The sequence below is a fragment of the Chiloscyllium plagiosum genome, unplaced genomic scaffold (assembly GCF_037043375.1).
Source record: "Chiloscyllium plagiosum isolate Xiang-an unplaced genomic scaffold, Cpla_swu_hap1 HiC_scaffold_16, whole genome shotgun sequence".
NCBI lineage: Eukaryota > Metazoa > Chordata > Chondrichthyes > Orectolobiformes > Hemiscylliidae > Chiloscyllium > Chiloscyllium plagiosum.
The window spans coordinates 89605752-89628846 of record NW_028270154.1 but is presented as its reverse complement, the minus strand read 5'-3'; the positions used below and the strand labels follow the sequence as shown (position 1 = coordinate 89628846).

At 41.4% G+C, this 23095-nt stretch overlaps 1 protein-coding gene across 1 annotated transcript in view; it reads right to left on the bottom strand.

The window, feature by feature from the left end:
- Nucleotides 1–23095, bottom strand: part of LOC122556831 (lysine-specific demethylase 3B-like) — a 132166-nt gene that overhangs the window by 104769 nt on the left and 4302 nt on the right. Inside the window, exons 2-3 of the mRNA XM_087995075.1 lie at nucleotides 21943–22002; nucleotides 17082–17132 (exon numbers count right to left, since the gene is read on the bottom strand). Coding sequence (XP_087851201.1) covers nucleotides 17082–17132; nucleotides 21943–22002 — 111 coding nt within the window. The remainder of the gene's footprint in view (nucleotides 1–17081; nucleotides 17133–21942; nucleotides 22003–23095) is intronic.

The window sequence follows — 23095 nt, the reverse complement described above, 5'->3', positions numbered from 1 at the left end:
ATTGGTTGGAGAGACAGTTAGAAGCGATGAGGAATTTGCAACAGCAACAGTATGTGATGGATGGCAGTTATAGGAACGGTGGAAAGTCTCAGATACAGTCACATAGATGGATTAACTCCAGGAAAGGTAAGAGAGGTATGCACCTAGTGCAGGAGTCTTTTGTGGAGATACCCATTTCAAACAGGTATGCTGCTTTGGAAAATGTAGGAGGCGATGGATTCTCAGGGAACGTAGCACAAACAGCCAAATTTCTGGGATTGAGACTGGCTCGAATGCAACGAGGGGTATGCCGGCTTCCAAGAGATCAATTGTGTTTGGGGATTCTCTAATCCAAGGTACAGACAGAAGTTTCTGCGGCCAGCAGCAAAAAAGCAGAATGGTGTGTTACTTCCCTGGTGCTAGGATCAAGGATGTCTCAGAGAGGGTGCAAAATGTTCTCACCGGGGGGGGGGGGGGGGGGGGGGGGGGGGGGGGGGGGGGGGGTCAGCAAGAGGTCACTGTCCACATTGGAACCAACGACATAGGAGTGGAAAAGATTGAGACTCTGAAGGGAGATTACAGAGAGTTAGGCAGAAATTTAAAAAGGAGGTCCTCAAGAGTAGTAATATCTGGATTACTCCCAGTGCCACGAGCTAGTGAGGACAGGAATAGGAGGCTAGAGCAGATGAATGCATGGCTGAGGAGCTGGTGTATGGGAGAAGGATTCACATTTTTGGATCATTGGAATCTCTTTTGGGGTAGAAGTGACCTGTACAAGGAGGACAGATTGCACCTAAATTGGAAGGGGACTAATATACTGGCAGGAAATTTGCGAGAGCTACTCGGGAGGATTTAAACTAGTAAGGTGGGGGGGTTGGACCCAGAGAGATAGTGAGGAACAACATCAATCTGAGACTGGTACAGTTGAGAACAGAAGCGAGTCAAACAGTCAGGGCAGGTAGGACTAATAAATTAAACTGCATTTATTTCAATGCAAGGGGTCTAACAGGGAAGGCAGATAAACTCAGGGTATGATTAGGAACATGGGACTGGGATATCATAGCAATTACGGAAACATGGCTCAGGGACGGGCAGGACTGGCAGTTTAATGTTCCAGGATACAAATGCTACAGGAAGGATAGAAAGGGAGGCGAGAGGAGGGTGAGTGGCATTTTTGATAAGGGATAGCATTACATCTGTGCTGAGGGAGGATATTCCTGGAAATACATCCAGGGAAGCTATATGGGTAGAACAGAGAAATAAGAATGGAATGATCACCTTATTGGGATTATATTATAGACCTCCTAACAGTCAGAGGGAAATTGAGAAACAAACTTGTAAGGAGATCGCAGCTATCTGTAAGAATAATAGGGTGGTTATGGTCGAGGATTTTAACTTTCCAAACATAAACTGGGGCTGCCATAGTGTTAAAGGTTTAGATGGAGAGGAATTTGTTAAGTGCGTAAAAGAAAAATTTCTGATTCACCTACTAGAGAAGGTGCAAAACTTGACCTATTCTTGGGAAATAAGACAGGGCAGGTGACTGAGGTGTCAGTGAGGGAACACTTGGGGGCCAGTAACCATAATACAATTAAATTTAAAATAGTGATGGAAAAGTATAGACCAGATCTAAAAGTTGGAGTTCTAAATTGGAGAAAGGAGAAAGTGAGGACTGCAGATGCTGGAGATCAGTGGTGAAAATCCTGAAGAAGGGCTCATGCCCGAAACGTCGATTCTCCTGCTCCTTGGATGCTGCCTGACCTACTGCGCTTTTCCAGCAACACATTTTCAGCTAAATTGGAGAAAGGCCAATTCTGACGGAATTCGGCAAGAACTTTCGAAAGCTGATTGGATGCAGATGTTCACAGGTAAAGGGACAGCTGGAAAATGGGAAGCCTTCAGAAATGAGATAATGTGAATCCAGAAAAAGTATATTCCTGTCAGGGTGAAAGGAAACTGAGCTTAAAAATGTGTTGTTGGAAAAGCGCAGCAGGTCAGGCAGCATCAAAGGAACAGGAGAATCGACGTTTCGGCAAAGCCCTTCTTCAAGAATGAGGAGGGTGTGCCAAGTAGGCTGAAAGGAAAGGCTGGTAGGTATAGGGAATGTTGGATGACTAAAGAAATTGAGGGTTCGGTTAAGACAAAGAAGGAAGCATATGTTAGGTATAGACAGGATAGATCAAGTGAATCCCTGGAAGAGTATAAAGGAAGAAGGAGTATACTTAAGAGGGAAATGAGAAGGGCAAAAAGGGGTCATGAGATAGCTTTGGCAAATAGAATTCAGGAGAATCCAAAGGGTTTTTACAAATACATTAAGGATAAAAGGATAACTAGGGAGAGAATAGGGCCCCTCAAAGATCAGCAAGGCGGCCTGTGTGTGGAGCCTCAGAAAATGGGCGAGACACTAAATGAGTATTTTGCATCAGTATTTACTATGGAAAAGGATATGGAAAATATCCTTTTGCAGATGACACCAAAATTGGAGGTGTAGTGGACAGCGAAGAGGATTACCTCAGATTACAACAGGATCTGGACCAGATGGGCCAATGGGCTGAGAAGTGGCGAATGGAGTTTAATTCAGATAAACGCAAGGTGCTGCATTTTGTAGGGAAATAGATGGTGACATCTTGCAAAATGTCCAGATTACAGAAGAGGAAGTTCTGAATGTCTTGAAATGGGTAAAGGTGGATAAATCCCCTGGACCTGATCAGGTGTACCCGAGAGCTCTATGGGAAGCTGGAGAAGTGATTGCTGGGCCTCTTGCTGAGGTATTTGTATCATCGATAGTCACAGGTGAGGTGCCGGAAGACTGGAGGTTGGCTAACGTGGTGCCATTGTTTAAGAAGGGTGGTAAAGACAAGCCAGGGAACTATAGACCAGTGAGCCTGACCTCAATGGTAGGCAAGTTGTTGGACAGAATCCTGAGGGACAGGATGTACATGTATTTGGAAAGGCAAGGACTGATTAGGGATAGTCAACATGGTTTTGTGCATGGGAAATCATGTCTCACAAACTTGATTGAGTTTTTTGAAGTAACAAAGAGGATTGATGAGGGCAGAGCGGTAGATGTGATCTATATGGACTTCAGTAAGGCGTTCGACAAAGTTCCCCATGGGAGACCGATTAGCAAGGTTGAATCTCACGGAATACAGGGAGAACTAGTCATTTGGATACAGAACTGGCTCAAAGGTAGAAGACAGAGGGTGGTGGTGGAGGGTTGTTTTTCAGATTGGAGGCCTGTGACCAGTGGAGTGCTACAAGGATTGGTGCTGGGCCCTCTACTTTTTGTCATTTACATAAATGATTCGGATGCGAGCATAAGAGGTACAGTTAGTAAGTTTGCAGATGACACCAAAATTGGAGGTGTAGTGGACAGTGAAGAGGGTTATCAACAGGATCTGGACCAGATGGGCTAATGGGCTGAGAAGTGGCAGATGGAGTTTAATTCAGATAAATGCGAGGTGTTGCATTTTGAGAAAGCAAATCTTAGCAGGACTTATACACTTAATGGTAAGGTCCGAGCAAGTGTTGCTGAACAAAGAGACCTTAGAGTGCAAGTTCATAGCTCCTTGAAAGTGGAGTTGCAGGTAGATAGGATAGTGAAGAAGGCGTTTGGTATGTGTTCTTTCATTGGTCAGGGTACTGAGTACAGGAGTTGGCAGGTCACGTTGCGGCGGTACAGGACATTGGTTAGGCCACTGTTGGAATGCTGCCTGCAATTCTGGTCTTCTTCCTATCGGAAAGATGTTGTGAAACTTGAAAGGGTTCAGGAAAGATTTACAAGGATGCTGCCAGGGTTGGTGGATTTGAGCTAAAGGGAGAGGCTAAATAGGCTGGGGCTGTTTTCCCTGGAGCGTCAGAGGCTGAGGGGTGACCTTATCGAGGTTTACAAAATTATGAGGGGCATGTATAGGGTAAATAGGCAAAGTCTTTTCCCTGGGGTCGGGGAGTCCAGAACTAGAGGACATAGGTTTAGGGTGAGAGGGGAAAGATATAAAGAGACCTACGGGGCAACGTTTTCACACAGAGGGTGGTATGGGTATGGAATGAGCTGCCAGAGGAAGTGGTGGAGGCTGGTACAATTGCAACATTTGGATGGATATATGAATAGGAAGAGTTTGGAGGGATATGGGCCGGATGCTGGCAGGTGGGACTAGATTGGGTTGGGATATCTGGTCAGCATGGACGGGTTGGACCGAAGGGTCTGTTTCCATGCTGTTAATCTCTAAGTCCAGTAGGGAAGGGATGTAACAATTTGGGAACTTCTGTTTGAGAGCAACTGGTCGAAGGATGGATGATGGAGCCAAATAAGATAGCTGATTCTGTCATTATGTTTTGTGCATTCCCACACATTTATCAATAAATGCCAGTCAACCACCCCTCTACTGCACTCCTCCCCTCCACCCCCACACACTCGATCAACTGCTTGGTAAGTTACTATACTTTTATAATTGTTTTGGATAAATAAAACTTTCAATTACAGTTACATAATCTAAGATGCTCTGTCATTGTTTTATCTCTCGGCTATGTATCTAAATCTGATACACATTTATGATTCAGTCTTCCAATATCCCAAGGTTCAGACATGCCCAGTTCCAAGCATTCTGGATTTGAGGGGCTAACAACCCAGTCTCACCCTTTCCAGGATCAACACTCACTTTTGCTACTCTTTTCCTTATTATACTTAGAGGTTTTTAATATCTGTTTTTATATCTCTTGCTAGTATTCTTACATACTCTAATTTCTCTCACTTATTATTTCTTTAGACATCCCTTGCTGGTTTATAAGATTTTTCCCTCAGTTTTCTGGCTTAGCACTCAGCTTTGCAGCATTATAAACCTTTGGACCTCAGATGCAAAAGAATTTGAGACCCTTTGTTAGATGGATCGAGGCGCTTTCCAGTATAATTCCAGAGTACAAACTCCACATACAAAAAGTCTAGAACTATTCCCCACCAAGGAGGAAGCAATCAAGCCACAGCGACTGTAAGGACCTTCAGGGCTGCTCCATCATTAAATATGATAACAGCTAATCTGCAACCTCATTTTTAATTTTCTGCTGGATTCTCATGCTCCTTGAATCTCTTACAGCCTTTAAAATACTCAATAACCTGGAATCCATAGTCCTCAGAAGTAGATAATCGTCAAGATCCAGAGAGAAGGATTTCTCAGCAATCTGAAGTGGTTAACTCTCCATTTTATGACCACACCTGTAATTATGGCCTTTGGAAAGTGAACTTAGATTTCAAGCTCGCAAACTGGACAAGACAAAAATTAGATGCTGATTCCCCCACTCCACCCTTCATAAGCATTAAAATCACAATCCAACATCTGGGTGCATCTTCAGAAATTTGCTTTTCCTACTTTTAAAGATTTCATTCAAAATTAGGTAAATGTTGGTGTTCAATGTAATATCTCAATTTCAAATCAAAAGTTAATGTCGCCTCAAACCAATATATACAAAAAAGTTAAATGTTCCAGCAGAGAGGGAATATGTCATCTTCATCCCCAAAATAATATTATTTCATAGTCTCCATAAATTACTGAATTCCCAACACTGAAATCCTCTTCAGTGATTTCCAGTTTTAAAGAAAGCTTTGTATAATTATTCACAAATCTCAAGTCAGCAACTTTGAATTTCACAAGATTTTTAAAGATAAAAAAATCTTGTCATCACAGATTATAGCATATGCTGCGAGCAAATTCCTACTGAGATTGAGGAACTTTTGAGAGCTGTCAACTTTCACCCAAGTCTTGAAGAATCCTGTCCTGCTAATAACATATAGACAAACAGGAAGCGGTAGGAACAAACTAAGCCAGGCAGCATCAGGAGGTGGAGAAGTCATTGTTTCGGATATAACCTGAAACATCCACATGGCCGCATGGAAGATTTTCTGTGTGGTGAGGTATTGGAGCCTGATGGCCAGTAGGGCATCTAATGCTCAGCTTCAAGGCTGCTTCCAGGCTAAACAGATGGTGGCCCAACCATCATTTTTCATAGCTGGGACAGTAGCTGACAAGAGCAATGAAGGGCTATCACCTGCAGGAGCATGACCATCAGTGGTTATGATAGGCACCAAGTGCCTATATCAAAAACAATCCACAATGACACCTGATAATCACACCATTAAAACTCTTGAGGAAGGTAATTCTTACAAACTGGCCTTCCTGGCCATCAGCAAACATGAATCATAAGTTACAATGATTTGATTTGTTGCTTTCTCATCATATATGGATTGAATGATGCTATTAGCAACAATACTGAGAATACTAAGTGCAGATATCCACCTTCCATTTGGTTTCCTCTTCTATCAAGCTATTTCTAAGTGTGTTCAATCGAACTGGATTTTACAAGTTTACCCAGATCACATTTCTGCCCATTTTGTCAGAAATTTATTCAGCTGTACTAACTAGATCAGATATTTCAAACTATAGTAGACAGGCACAGACATTAACAGAGAGTTAAAAGATTGAATCACATATGGTCAAAATAAGCTGTTCCACCTGCTGCAGTTGTTTTTAATTTGGGTATTTTTCTAAAGTAACAGAGAAACCAAGCTGGAAGCATCCATTGATAGGGAGCGGTCATTAAGTACAAAAAATTAGAATAAGTGGGATCAAAATTAGAGTGTAAGACAAACGTGGGGCAGAATAGCGAGACAGAATTAAAGAGCCTTTTTCCTGAGACAGCCCTATCCCTAAAACTAATACATTTGTCTGTATGAACTTCAAAAGATTTACGAGCAGAAGACTAAGTATGTGCACCACTCTCTGGAAATGGAAACAAATAAAATCATTACAAAAACTGAATTGCTTTTCTGAAGTAGTTAAACAAACCTAACTACAACCTAATATACCAAAGCAACTGCATTATAATTCATACATTGAACTATGTTGATACACGATTTTCTATTTTAAATTCTTTCATGCTGTCCAGTTCAATTTTTTATATTGAAAAACTACTGTGATCCAGATTAAATTAAACTACTATAAATTAAGGCAAATAATCAGTTTCTGTGCCAATTTCAGAAGTTCCCATTTTTAAAATGAAATTTCTATTAATTAATTTCATACATCAAGCCTCAATTCTACAAACCCACCTTCACCTCTGTTTCAATCGCTTCTTTTTAGCAGGTGTGGCCTGTGAAAACAGTTCAGTAAAATGTGTTTTAAAATTACTCATTCCTGCCCTGATTTATACAGAATGGATAGTTTAAGAGTCTGCACCTAGCTTAACAATTATTAAATCCATTCTGAAACCACACCAATGCATAATTAAAACCTAGATAGGCTATCACAAATGGCAATGATACTGATGAGGTTGTAAATAAACCACTTCAGAGGTAACCACAACAGTAAAACGATAAGACATGACAATTTTCATTATTTACCTGAAAAATATAGTATTTGAATGGTAGTTTGAATGTTTAGCTTCCTTTATTAAAATAGCAACTTTTCAACATTACACACTGATTGATGAACTAATTTATCTTCTCAATTACTATTAAAGCAGAGAACTGCTTTGTCTTTATAAAATTAGATCAACATGGCTGACCAAGCCCTGAACAGATCCAATAGCAGTCCACTTACAGGAAAAAGCAGAAATACTGATCAAAATGGAGGCTGAAATTTCTCACGGGACCTTCAGCTTGCTACTGACACTGCTAGTAACAGTCTGCACATTCTTATAAATGACACGCACATCACTGAAAACAGCAAGCTTTCAAGGCTTCTCCAATTGGATACAATCCAGAAGAACTGCACTGCACAAAATACTTCTGGCAAGTACAAAGACTGAGGGAATTTGATATTATCTCCAACCTCATCTGCAGAGGTAACAAAGTATATGATAGCTATCCAACCCTGTCAATTCCTTTTTAATTATCATCAGTTCTAATTTAAAGAATACAATAAATAAAAGTTTTTTTAACTCAGATATATCATCTAGGGGACTCATTTACTGTTGAGTTTGCCCTGATTATACCAAAACTTTGATTTTGTAGTATTTTCTCATGCAAAGCTAGCACAAAGTGAACATTTTGCACTTTTGGCACTGTCAGGAGAATACCTGCACAAATCACAAAGGTTAAAATTCTAAGCCTAACAGTGGGTTGAAAAAGCTATGAATTAAATAAGTGAACTTGAAATGGCCATAAGCAGCAATTTATCATTACTCTCACTCATACCCGAAGAAACACACAGCGGAGTTCGGTGTAGACTATGATGCACACAAGTAACAGCTTTACAGGACTGGCTGCAACATCAATCCTTCAAAACAACCACATGTATAGAGCCAGGTTCTCTGGTATCTTAAACAATTTTTTTGACATCTTGTACATACAAGCACCACACTTCACTCCAAAACCAATATTTGCAACAAATTCATGAATTGAAAACAAAAATTGCCAAAACTACAGAAGTCTATCACAGCAACTGTAAACAATCATGCAATGCCTTACTCTGCCTTAAGTTTAAGTTAAGATTCCTGAAGAAGGGCTTATGCCCGAAACGTCGATTCTCCTGTTCCTTGGATGCTGCCTGACCTGTTGCGCTTTTCCAGCAACACATTTTCAGCTTAAGTTTAAGTGACTTGAAATTACACTTTAGGTTGTCTCAACATCCCACACATACAGAAACCTCAGTACATCTATCTTATTTCAGCCTGTACTTATGATATCTATAAGAACAATACCGCTATGGATCAAGACTAGGATGAGGTAATTCTGAGTCAATGAAATACAGAACATCTGGTACCTGTTTCATTTTAACGTATGCCACGATGCACTAAGATCATGAGCTGAAAATCATGCCCCAGAGTTGTCACAAAAAGGTAAAGGTTTTTAAGGAGTACGTAACAGTCCCAATTTTCTTGTCTTCTAGATTCAGGTTGATGAAGTTTAACAAAAAACTGCTTAAAGTAAATTGATTTTAGCTGCAGGTAAACTCTTATAAAAGCCCAGTATATAGCTCTGCTAATTAAAACTCTAAGTCTCTCTTACACAAACATAAACACACATACAAGACAGGAATAAAAATGTGGGTTATCAATGGAAAAACTGGAAAGGCATTTCAGTGGTTTCTGTTCACGAGAGTTGCTGATAATGATTCTTGCAATGGTCAGAACACTACTTTGCAGTCCAATTATCACCTTCATCCCCAATACTTGGCTTGCTAATTTGAGATAACAATCTTGGGGACATTCTCAGCTATCCATTCCTTACCTTCACTATTTGCCTTTCTTTCACACACTTATTTTCTAACCTTTTGGAATTTGAGGGTGACGGAAAAATGGATTCGCTTTATGGAGTAACGTAGCACAGTGATTAGCACTGCTGCCTCACAGCGCCAGAGACCCGGGTTCAATTCCCGCCTCAGGCGACTGACTGTGTGGAGTTTGCACATTCTCCCCGTGTCTGCGTGGGTTTCCTCCGGGTGCTCCGGTTTCCTCCCACAGTCCAAAGATGTGCAGATAAGGTGAATTGGCCATGCTAAATTGCCCGTAGTGTTAGGTAAGGGGTAAATGTAGGGGTATAGGTGGGTTGCGCTAATGCCCGAAACGTCGATTCTCCTGTTCCCTAGATGCTGCCTGACCTGCTGCGCTTTTCCAGCAACACATTTCCATCTCTGATCTCCAGCATCTGCAGACCTCACTTTCTCCGCTTAACTATCTTTGCCCTCCTTGTTTTATCAAGCATCGTTATCTCCAGTTTACCTGACAAGTCTCTCAATGTGGGCTTTGAACTTTCTCTGAAAGCTACCAGGTACTGTTCGGAAACCTTCTGCTATTTCTCGTGCCAAGTCTTAAATGTAGTACAGGACTTGATGTTTTCCTTCGCCTGTTTTATTTGCTAATACCAACGTGCTAATACCACATTGCCTATCTGTCAAATCAAATCCCGCATGAATTCCAAAACTTTGTCATGATACATTGCTGTAGCATGTTGGAAATAAAGCCCTGCTACTTTCCCTAGTTGACCTGTTTTCTGGACCTAGGTCAACAGAAAGCATGGACCAGGTTTCTGTACTTAACAAAAATTGTTGTTAAAGTAAATTACTCCAGCTACAGATAAATACCAGTGCATATAACTCAACTAATTAAAACTCTAATCCCCTTATCAACTCTCTCAGACACAGACATGACAAAAGATATAGATTATGGATTGATCGAAAAAAACTGGGAGAACATTTCAGTGGTTCCTGTTCACAGGGGTTGCTGACAGGATTCTTGGACCAGTCAGATGCTGATTCTCAATGTCCTTCTCTGGAACCTTTCTACTGGTTTGCAAGAGATACAGGGTGGCTCATTCACTTTCAAAATGTCTCTGCCATATCAATTAAATGTCACAGTGTCATCCTATTCCCACCTCAGTTGAAACAAAACTCTCAGATGCAGTATAGTTTTACCTCCCTCATTGTTATTCAGGGCCCTGGAGGGAGACAGAACGATCACACATGTGCACAGGGACATGAGTTCTCAGCCTTCTCTCAAACAGCAAACTCTGAATGAATTATATAGTCACTTATAGGGAGCAGCATCCTGATAAGGCAACGTTCATATTGATTGGGTGACCATTACCTTCAGCCAGTGTTAATAGAGGAGATTAAGCCATCTGGTGTTACACAATGAATGTTCTTAACCTTAACCGGCTTGACATAAAGAATGCTTGTCACCTTGTTTAACTGACTTTGCAAAATGAATGCTTCTTCATCTTGTTAAAGGGCCCTAAACTTTTTCACCTTGTTAAACCATTACCCCTGCCTCCAGCACCTCCTTGTTTACTGCAAGTTCTTTTCTGATCCAAGTCAATAGACAATAGGTGCAGAAGTAGGCCATTCTGCCCTTCGAGCCTGCACCACCATTCAATATGGTCATGGCTGATCATCCTTAATCAGTATCCTGTTCCTGCCTTATCTCCATAACCCTTGATTTCACAAGCCTTGAGAGCTCTATCCAACTCTTTCTTAAATGAATCCAGAGACCTGGCCTCCACTGCCCTCTGGGGCAGAGCATTCCACACAGCCACCACTCTCTGGGTGAAGACGTTTCTCCTCATCTCTGTCCTAAATGGTCTACCCCGTATTTTTAAGCTGTGTCCTCTGGTTCAGCACTCACCCATCAGCGGAAACATGCTTCCTGCCTCCAGAGTGTCCAATCCTTTAATAATCTTATATGTCTCAATCAGATCCCCTCTCAGTCTTCTAAACTCAAGGGTTTACAAGCCCAGTCGCTTCAGTCTTTCAGTGTCAGGTAATCCCGCCATTCCAGGAATTGACCTCGTGAACCTACGCTGCACTCCCTCAATAGCCAGAATGTCTTTCCTCAAATTTGGAGACCAGAACTGCACACAGTACTCCAGGTGTGGTCTCACCAGGGCCCTGTACAGTTGCAGAAGTACCTCTTTGCTTCTATATTCAATCCCTCTTGTTATGAAGGCCAGCATGCTATTAGCCTTCTTCACTACCTGCTGTACCTGCATGCTTACCTTCATTGACTGGTGTACAAGATCACCCAGATCTCTCTGTACTGCCCCTTTACCTAAATTGATTCAATTTAGGTAGTAATCTGCCTTCCTGTTCTTGCCACCAAAGTGGATAACCATACATTTATCCACATTAAACTGCATCTGCCATGCATCTGACCACTCACCTAACTTGGCCATTCCGAAATGGAGCCGTTTATCACTACTCTTTGTTTCCTATCAGCCAACCAACTTTCAATCCAAGTTAGTACTTTGCCCCCAATACCATGCGCCCTAATTTGGCTCACTAACCTCCTATGTGGGACTTTATCTAAAGCTTTCTGAAAGTCCAGGTACACTACATCTACTGGATCTCCCTCGTCCATCTTCAGAGTTACATCCTCAAAAAATTCCAGAAGATTAGTCAAGCATGATTTCCCCTTCATAAATACATGCTGACTCTGACCTATCCTGTTACTACTATCTAGATGTGTCGTAATTTCATCCTTTATAATAGACTCCAGCATCTTTCCCACCACTGAGGTCAGACTAACTGGTCTATAATTTCCTGTTTTCTCTCTCCCACCTTTCTTAAAAAGTGGTACAACATATAATTTCCTGTTTTCTCTCTCCCACCTTTCTTAAAAAGTGGTACAACGTTAGCCACCCTCCAATCCGCAGGAACTGATCCCGAATCTATCGAACTCTGGAAAATAATCACCAACGCATCCACGATTTCTCGAGCCACTTCCTTCAGTACCCTGGGATGTAGACCATCAGGCCCCAGGGACTTATCAACAGTCTCTCCAACACCAATTCCTGGCAAATATAAATTCCCTTCAGTTCAGGTCCTTCAGCCACTGTTACCTCAGGGAGATTGCTTGTGTCTTCCCCAGTGAACACAGATCTGAAGTACTAATTCAATTCTTCTGCCATTTCTTTGTTCCCTGTAATATAGAACATAGAAGAATACAGCGCAGTACAGGCCCTTCGGCCCTCGATGTTGCGCCGATCCAAGCCCACCTAACCTACACTAGCCCACTATCCTCCATATGCCTATCCAATGCCCGCTTAAATGCCCATAATGAGAGAGAGTCCACCACTGCTACTGGCAGGGCATTCCATGAACTCACGACTCGCTGAGTATATATTCCCCTGTTTCTGTCTTCAAGGGCCCAATTTTAGTCTTAACCATTTTTTTGCCTTTCACATACCTAAAAAAACTTTTACTATCCTCCTTCGTATTTTTGGGCAGTTTACCTTCGTACCTCATTTTTTCTCTGCGTATTTCCTTCTTAGTAATCCTCTGTTGTTCTTTAAAAGCTTCCCAGTCCTCAGTTTTCCCACTTATCTTTGCCATGTTATACTTTTCTCTTTTATCTTTATATGTTTCTTAACTTCCCTCGTCAGCCACCCATGCCCCCTCCTAGGATCTTTCTTCCTTTTTGGAATGAACTGATCCTGCAACTTCTGCATTATACACAGAAATATCTGCCATTGTTCCTCCACTGTCATCCCTGCTAAGGTATTGCACCATTGAACTTTGGCCAGCTCCTCCCTCATAGCTCCATAGTTCCCTTTATTCAACAGAAATATTGTCACTTCCGATTGTACCCTCTCCCTCTCAAATTGCAGATTGAAGCTTATTGTATTATGGTCACTACTTCCCAATGGCTCCTTCACTTCGAGGTCTCTGACCAACTCTGGTTGGTTGCATAATACTAGATCCAGAATTGCCTTCTCCCTGGTTGGCTCCAGCACCAGCTGCTCTAAGAATCCATCTCTGAGGCACTTCACAAAGTCTCTTTCTTGGTTCTCCTGGTTCTCCCAGTCTACCTGCATGTTGAAATCCCCCATAACAACTGTAGTAACATCTTTGCGACAGGCCAATTTCAGCTCCTGATTTAACTTACATCTGACTTCCAGACTACTGTTTGGGAGCCTGTAGATAACTTTGAGGAGAAAGTGAGGTCTGCAGATGCTGGAGATCAGAGCTGGAAATGTGTTGCTGGAAAAGCGCAGCAGGTCAGGCAGCATCCAGGGAACAAGAGAATCGACGTTTCGGGCATAAGCCCTTCTTCAGGAATGAGGAAAGTTTGTCCAGCAGGCTAAGATAAAAGGTAGGGAGGAGGGACTTGGGGGAGGGGCGTCGGAAATGTGATAGGTGGAAAGAGGTCAAGGTGAGGGTGATAGGTCAGACTGGGGTGGGGGCGGAGAGGTCGGGAAGAAGATCTAGGTTAGGAATGCGGTGCTGAATTCGATGGATTTGACTGAGACAGGGTGGGGGGAGGGGAAATGAGGAAACTGGTGAAATCAGAGTTCATCCCTTGTGGTTGGAGGGTTCCTAGGCGGAAGATGAGGCGTTCTTCCTCCAACCGTCGTTTTGTTGTGGTCTGACGATGGAGGAGTCCAAAGACCTGCATATCCTTGGTGGAGTGGGAGGGGGAATTGAAATGTTGAGCCACAGGGTGGTTGGGTTGGTTGGTCCGGGTGTCCCAGAGGTGTTCTCTGAAACGCTCCGCAAGTAGCCGGCCTGTCTCCCCAATATAGAGGAGGCCACATCGGGTGCAGAGGATGCAATAGATGATATGTGTGGAGGTGCAGGTGAATCTGTGGCGGATATGGAAGTTTCCTTTGGGGCCTTGGAGGGAGGTGAGGGGGGAGGTGTGGGCGCAAGTCTTGCACCTCCTGCGGTTGCAGGGGAAGGTGCCGGGAGTGGAGGTTGGGTTGGTGGGGGGTGTGGATCTGACAATCGTTTGGCTCCAGTTCATCCACAACCTCTGCTGCAATCCACAGCTGAGCAATGTTCACAACTCGTCTCAAGTTATTTGCTTTCAAATTATGCAGCAATCCTGATTTTAAAACCATTTTCATTTCAGTCCACAATTAAGTATTTCAAAAATAGAGTGTCTTACACATAACAAGCAATGTTATTGGAGTGTCTCAATTGATCATGAATCTCACCTCTAACTATTCCTTAATACTACCACAATATGAAAATGGTGGCACTGCTTGAAATATACAACATAGAAGCCTGAAATATACAATGAATAGATATTCTGCAACTTAGCAAGTGAACAGTTCAGAAAAATTGAGACTCTCTCATTGCAGCACCTCATCAGTTGATACCTAGTTATCCCATTCCTAGCATCTATTTCAAAATCACTTACAAACCATGCAATATGGTCAATATTCCTCCCTAATATACACACAATGGATATTTTTGTTAAGTATGTCTATGTAGTTTCTACCAGCAAAAGCTGAAGTTTCAATAGAACTGTGCAGACAATTCAGGAAAATCTTCAATAAACCATACTTGGCCATGATTAGTTAGTTGTGTTGCACTGACCAGTATTTCCATTGAATGACCAAACTAGAACTGAGTGATACAATCTTGCATGGAGGGTTTTGCATAAAGATTTGTTGTTTGTAAAAACTCTCATAGCCAAACTATTGCAAAAATGCTCGTTTCTGCTGAGATTTCACTCAATATACATCTGAATAGCCACCATAAAACTTAGAACGGTTTGCTATTTACAACCATTGCCATGTAGGTTCATCAGGTGTTGCATGATCTCATCTATTCATTCCAATTCACAACTTCCCTCAACCAGAAAGGTACGGAGTGTACCCAAGAAGCACCCTCTTGCCAAACTCTCAATCTATTGTCCAACACTGGATAATTTCAGAATCACAGACAATAAGTGCTGGATAATCCTGAGCGTGAGCAAATTACAGTGTCAATGCATATAGGGCTGTCAACTGGGATTAAAAAGTGTAGTGCTGGAAATGCACAACAGGTCAGGCAGCATCTGAGGAGCAGGATGAACATTCCTGATGAAGAGTTTATGCCCAAAATGTTGCATCTCCTGCTCCTCAGATGCTGTCTGACCTGCTGTGCTTTTCCAGTGCCACACATTTTGACTGTGATCTCCAGCATCTGCAGTCCTCACTTTCGCCCTGTCACTTGGGGTTGCACAGTAGTGCATACTGGTGTACTGAAAGCTATCTACATTAACACTTAGGACTCTGTTCTATGTAGACATAAAGAATATGTCCATACGTTGCATATAATTCAACTCAGCTTCACAACACAAGAGATAACAGCAATTCTCCAGCTCTCTTAAGAGCAATGGCTTGAACAACACAGTCAACCCATTTGGTTGAGGACTTAAAGCCTGGCAGGCAGTTAACTGTCATCAACTGTCATTTATTTATACTTTTGTTTGGCAAAGCCTCTGCCAGTTCACTCGCAAACCAATAAGCATTTGCCTCTTATGCAATACAATCCCTTTAAATTGGTATTCTTGAAAATTGCATGAATAAGTACAAGACAAAAAAAAACTTGAATGTGTGTGTTTTTACAGCAATACTCAAGTACTCTCCTCCCAATAAAAACTGCTCACTTCCACTACAGTAACATTAGTTGGCTCAAGACCTGCCTCTACGTCAACCCATCAGCCACTTAAGTGCTCATACATGCTTTTGTCATCTTCCTTCAATTACTCTACCTCCCATACTGTAATTTGTTCAGAACATCTTTCCCCCAGTTACTTATTCATTTTGGGCCACATTGGCCCCTATTCACCTAAAGCTATTATATGGATAGAGGGAAAAAACATTGCGCAGAATTAACAATGTCATACACTGATATACATTTTCCATATCCATTAGGTTTCACCAGACTGTACAATTGAACATTCATTCATCTCTGCTCAATTCTAAGCATGCACAAGAAATGACTGAATACATTTGGAAATATAAATACAAGGAACACTAAATATATAGTCTGTTACTTGATGTTAACTCGAGAAGTTATATGGTTAAAGTGTTCTTCAAAATTTTGATAATTCAATCTTTTGCTACATAAACAATACAACATATAGCAAATAAAACCAACAGCATTTGTCATATCCATAACAAGAGCTATCATAATCGATCCAAAGCTATTATTGGGAAACATCAATAACCACAGCAGGCTTTGTTCCATTAACATTTCAAATATAATGTGTGTTTGGAAAATAAAACTGCACTTCATAATATCCCCAATTATAAATTTAACACTACTGATCTAATACCATTGAATTTTTCCAACACAATTTTGTAACACATTTGTTCTGGATTCCAGGATGATGCATCAGTGTGGTTAAATCTACAGGTGTAGAGAATTCCAGACTGCACTAAACCCTTGATCAAGTGACAAGCTGCTTCTAAACTCAAATAACAAACAGAGTTGGCAATATTGCATTAATATTATCTTGCATTCAGCAGAAAGAGCATAAAGATCAGAATCCAATTCTTCTTGGACTCTATCATTGAAGCTACATCCATTGTTGTTTAGGTACCTCTTGGTCGACTCTAGGTCTTTTCATTCAGTTTCCAATGTCATGTTTACTTGGATATCTTTTTGCCAGGCACTCTCAGAATTTGATGGGAATGTGCTCAGCTTCTGCTATAATCAATGGTGAAATCTGCACTCTGAGTTACATTTTCATTCTACGCTTTGTTGAAGCACCTGATGAGCAACCTTGCCTTATTTCTTATCCAAATAGCTCAGCCAGCATCTATTAAAACACTCAAATCTATTTTTCTTAATCACATTTTAGTCGTAGACTGCATGAATCATTTGAAAAACTCCACTCACCTTTCTGGGCACGTTTGACATTTGACATCGTTTCAAACATTCTGAAACATACTATTCAAACAAGAGAAAGAAAGTAGAGACTATTTTTGTCTATTTTCTAAAACTGCATTTCTTTAGTCAACATGAACTTTCACAACCTTGCTTTTGTTGCAAAGTTATAACTTAATTTATCTCCATTTGTATGCCTTCTCCATATGTATTAATGAGGTAGATTAAATATGCAAAGTCAATATCGCCAAAATAACCCTTGGCTTTGTTTCGAAATAAGACTTTTCAAAAACAGCAACTAAACTTTTAGTCAGTTTTTCATTTCACAACATATTAACTGAGCTAGCCTTGCCTGCACTGGGATATTTTGCATGACCATCTATAATTGTTCAGACATTCAGTAACCAGTCAGATTTCATTTAAGGTCAACCGCTTCGTTCAGATTTCCCTGCTCAGCAGAGATCATTTCTTTCCTCACATAACAGTAGGTCAAAGAGGCTTTTCTGAAGTGCAGCGGCACAAATGAAGAATAATGGTTATCCATCCTCAACAAATGCCTGTATCTTAAAGTCTCCATTCAACAATTCATTAAGCGTAAAACTATCTTCTCAACAAAAGTCACAGTGAATAGATGACTGGCTGTTGAGGCCTACAGTTCTAAATATTCTATCACAATCTCATGGTCTAGAAATAGAAACAAGTGTCAACCAAAGATGAAATATCAGTATGACTTGGCATACTATTCATTCAACCTCAAGATGCAAGTTGAATCCTGGCTGACAGTGCTGAAAATCTCTTCCAATTCAGACAACTGCATGCCTCCATGCTTTAAAACTGCTCACCTGTTTTCACACAGACTGACAATTAGTTTAAAAAAAAAGGATAATTGGTACAAGTGGTGAGAAGCTGCACGGTCAGCCCAGCATTCCAGATGGAACCTATTCTTGTTGATCAACATTAGCGCCTAGTTATGACAAAGCATTGGCAGAAAAGCAAATCCAATAATGATACTCATGGTAAGCCAAAGTTCCGGACTGGTAACTCCAAATTAAGCACACTCATACAAGCATGTCACATAACCAAGTCTAGTGACTGGAGTGAAGTTAAGCCATGTTAGAATACTAAATCTTGGGTTTCAACCCTTATTTGACATTGACATCTCCTGTGCAAGGATGTTCAAGCTCTTAAAGTATGGCTAAGAAAGTTAAAGGCGCTGTTGATTGGAGAGAAAGTGAAGTTGGCACAGCAAATGGAAAACCATGATGCAAAGTGAAAAGCAGACGTCACAAAGCAATGGAAGATTCTAATATCAAATTTGACATCTGCTCTGGAGTGCAAGGTACCCATCCTGAAACAATTCGACATAAGCATTTCCTCCAGCAAGATGTCTATCCCAGTACTGAAGAAGTTCTGCTAATATGGTTCAAAGCAACTGGAGCTGACATCTCTGGTCCAATCTTCTGGTAAAGGACAAAGACGCTGGGTCACAAGGAGTTCACAGCGACGGGCAATTAGACCAGTTAGTCTATAATTACAGTAGTGGCTTCTGCATGCTCATGAGAGGATTTGGCAGTTTCAGCAGCAACAGATGATAGACTGCAAAATGGTCTTGCTCGCATCCCAAATGATTGTGTATCAAAGGACACTCTTAAAATGGATGAAATCTACCGTTCTCTGTCTTTTGCCAGATCACTCATGTAAAGACTAAACGTAACGGCAGAAAGGAAAGCAAGGAAGATGTCACTGCTGTAGACTCGGCATGATGTCACCAAAAACTGCTACTTCTTGCGAGAGGCAAAGCCAAGAAGCTGTATCACTTTGATCATTTCAAGATGCTACCAATGCCGCATGCAACTTACAAATTTGGATGACTTCTAGCATTTTTACAGCATAGATCAGAAAAATGGACGAAATACATCAATGGAAGAAAAAGGAAGATTAGCATTACAGACAACTATCAGGTGCACCTCGATGTTACTAGCCTGAAGAGGCTCCAAACATCACAGCCAATAGATCAGAGAATTATTCATAACCTGAAAGACTATTACTGATCGTAACTGATTTCTCACGTTACTGAAGCTAGTGAATGGAGTACAACCCAACCACTATAGTCGAGGCAAAGAAATCATGCAAGATGGTGACATAATTGCCAACTGTCACCAAGACTTTGGGTTCAAACAGATTACGGTTATGTAAGAACCTGGGAACAATGAGAAGCAAGGTGAGACCAATCAATTCAACAAGCTTGGTTTTACATGCCCATCGGAGGCTTGCATGAAAATGCCCACAGTTACAACAATGGAAACGTATGCCATGGAGGCAGACACTGTACATGGCACAACAGAACTGACAGATGATGCAATCGCAAATGCAATAACCTGAGGAGGACAATGAACCTGAAATGTCCACCTGCTCATCCATCTGTTTTCTAGTTGAAGCCACGAAGGCAGTGCAGATATTCTAGGATCATGCAGTGCAGTACACTCAGAAAACATGTCTGACTGCACTGTTCATGTGGAGGTCTGTAATGTACTCATCCAAAGACAGCACACTAAGTAGATGATGACTGAATTTTTCCGGAGCTAATTCCTAACATTTCTCAATTACTTTTATTGTACAAGATCAGGCCAATTGAACTAATTGAAAAATGAAGCTTTTTTGCACATTTCCTGCTTCTGTATATTTCCATTTTGGATTTTTTTTTGACACAGTAGTTGTCCGCAAATTAGATTATAATGGAGCCTCAACTACTCTCACCTCTACTCAACACACATTTGTGAATCGATTTCCAGTGTAATGACAATGTGACTTTATTGCGCAGCTTAATACTTGGGACTCTACTCTTACTGTAAAACCAGAAGATACTGAATCATGGTATAGTTCAACTTGACCGGTCTGCTAATGTCTCCCAAAATCCACAAAATGTGTCCACAGCATAACATTTATCGACTGAAATGAAGGTACAAGCTCAGATAACAGCAAAAACCTATGAGAGATACAATAGTGTTTTCTAATTTTGAATCAATTTTCTTTTCCTTTTCTAATTCAGGAAGACTTGAAGAGATAACCTCTGAAAACAATACCAACGCACTATTTCAAGATCCCCAAGTAAATCATGGAGCAAGTTAGATGAATTGTCCTCTGAATATTTGTCATTACCTTCGCTCATTACCCCAACATTTTGTCAGCCTTGCCAGAGTTGTTGCAGTGCACCAGTGATGGGAGTGAATGCTTAAGATTGAGACAGAGTGACTGGCATTAGATTCTTGTGTGGGAATTGCAGTTTGCTTCTCATTACATATTACGCTAGCATAATCAATTTTTTCACCTTTTTTTTTACGTTCACAGTGGCATTTATGGTAAAATTACCCATTGCACATCATTGCCGAATAGGAAATTCTCCATATTACCATCATTTTGATTGTGTTATTTAAAAATGTTGCTTTTTGGCCTGCTCTTTTTAACCCAGGAGCCACAAGCAAGAAGCACCTGCTCAGTGATGCCCAGTTTAGGTTCTGCCAGGGCCACTCAGCTCCTGACCTCAATACAGCTTTGGTTCAAACATGGACAAAAGAGTTAATTCCAGAGGGGAGGTGAGAGTGACAACCCTTCACAACAAGGCTGCATTTGACCAAGTGGAGCATCAAGGAGCCCGAGCAAAACTGGAATCAATGGGTATCGGGGGCAAACTTTCCAGAGGCTGGAGTCATACCTGACATATAGGAAGATAGTCATTAATGTTAGAGGTCAGTCACGTCAGTTCCAGGACATCTCTACAGGAGTTGCTCAGGGTAGAGTCCTAAATCCAATCATCTTCAGCTGTTTCATCAATAACCTTCCCTCCATCATAAGGTCAGAAGTGGGCATGTTCGCTGATGACTGCTCAATGTTCAGCACCATTCACAACTCTTCAGATACTGAGACAATCCACTGTCAAATGTAACAAGGTCTGGCCAATATCCAGGCTTGGGCTGACAAATGACAAGTAACATTTGACAAATGTCACAAATGCCAGGCAATGAGAGACAATCTCACCACCATCCCAAGACACTCAATGGTGTTACCATCACTGAATCCTCCACTATCAACACCCTCAGGGTTATCATTGACCAGAAATTCAACTGGACTCACCACATAACCAGTGGCAATAGAACAAATCAGAGGCTAGGAATACTGCAGTGAATAACTCACTGCCTCACTCCCCAAAGCATGTCCACCATCTACAAGGCACAAGTCAGGATGTAACAAAATACTCCTCACTTACGTGGATGAGTACAGCTGCAACAACACTCAAGAAGCTTGACACCATCCAGGACAAAGCAGTCGACCTGACTGGCACTGCAATCACAAGCAGCCACTCCCTCCACCACCAATACTCAGTGGCAGTAGTATGTACTATCTACAAGCTCCTCACACAACACATTCCAAACCCATGACCACTTCCATCCAGAAGGAAAAGGGCAACACGTACATAGGAACTCAGATCAGATAAGAACTTGCAGTTAACAATGGGGTGCTGGAGGCATGTTCCCTTCAAAGGTATTCACCATCCTGACTTGGAAATATATCGCCATTCCTTCACTATTGCTGGGTCAAAATCCTGGAATTCCCTCCCTAATGACATAATTGGTCAACCCACAGCAGGTGGGCTGCAGTGGTGTAAGGCGACAGCTCACCACCATATTCTCAAGGGCAACTCAGGATAGGCGATAAATGCTGGCCCAGTGAGTGACACCCACATCTCACAACTGCACAAACAAAAACCACTGTGGTTGCAACTGACAGACCAAAGAGAAATAACAGGTTGACAAGTAAAAATTCATTTCGCTCTATGCCACTGCCCAGGAAACTGAACATTCCTCCCAAGTTTTACCTGCACTTCATCCAATTCCATTGCCTGCTTTTCACTTGTTGCAATGTTAACCTCTCCAAACTGGAGAGATGAAACACAATTTAGGGTAGTGGTTTACTGCATGTAGCATATCTACCTCTAAATGAGACATGTTTACTTCTTTTTCATTGTCGACTTGAACACATTCTTCCATCACCAACTACGGCTTCTGTGACTTCTAATACTTCTCCAACTAAGCTCAATATAAGCTTCAACAAAAAGTCTTTCTCATTAGCACTCTACCATCCACTGTCTGAAAAAATACTTGCAGTAACTTCAAATATGGGACAGTGGTGATGGGGACTTGAGGCATCCTGGACAGGAGAACGGAGGAGACATTTGGCTATGCATCTTCTGTCAGAAAATAACCTTAAAAGGATCTGCATATTTTCTCTCTCTTTATCAGACAGTTGGGGACTACATTGCAATTCAAACAAGTCTCCCATTTCTTTAAACTTCTTTACTTTCCCTTTTCTTTTATTTGTCTCATTCAGCTGATCATACACATTGTTAAACAGGAACCTGCCTCTCCAATAAATGGTGGACAGGTCGATCAATTTAGTAACTTCTCTGCTTTTTTTCCATCGCTTCCTCTTGCCCCACCTTCCACTTCCATCCTACAAAAATGACTTGCTTACGATGAAACTGCAATGATTCAAGCTCAGATGTCATGAGATTCCAGTTATGTTGATGGTTTCAACTATTTCCATAGTAAATCTCATAGAATGATATTAGTGAGAAGCTGTGTGTTGGTTACTGTGGGTTAGCTGAAATTTCAATGACCAATTAGAATAGAGTTACACCATACAACAACCCGAAAATCACAGCCATGATTGAGATCTCACAATGAAAGGATGTGTGAAACCAGTTAGCATGGCTAAACCCAAGAGAAACTTAGAAGTGGTGCCAGAGACGTGAAGCTGATTCAGCAAGCTGGAAACACAAATGGTAGTCAAAAGTTACTGCTTCCTGTTCTGTCAAAATTCAAGAACCCACTGTGCTTTGAGAGTATGGAGATACTACAGATGGATCAGCTTCTGTCAGTAGTGGATTTTCAAGTTGATAATCAACCCTAATGCATTAGCTGAAACTTTGCTTTTTTTGACTTGATAGATTTTATCTATTTTCCTCTTGC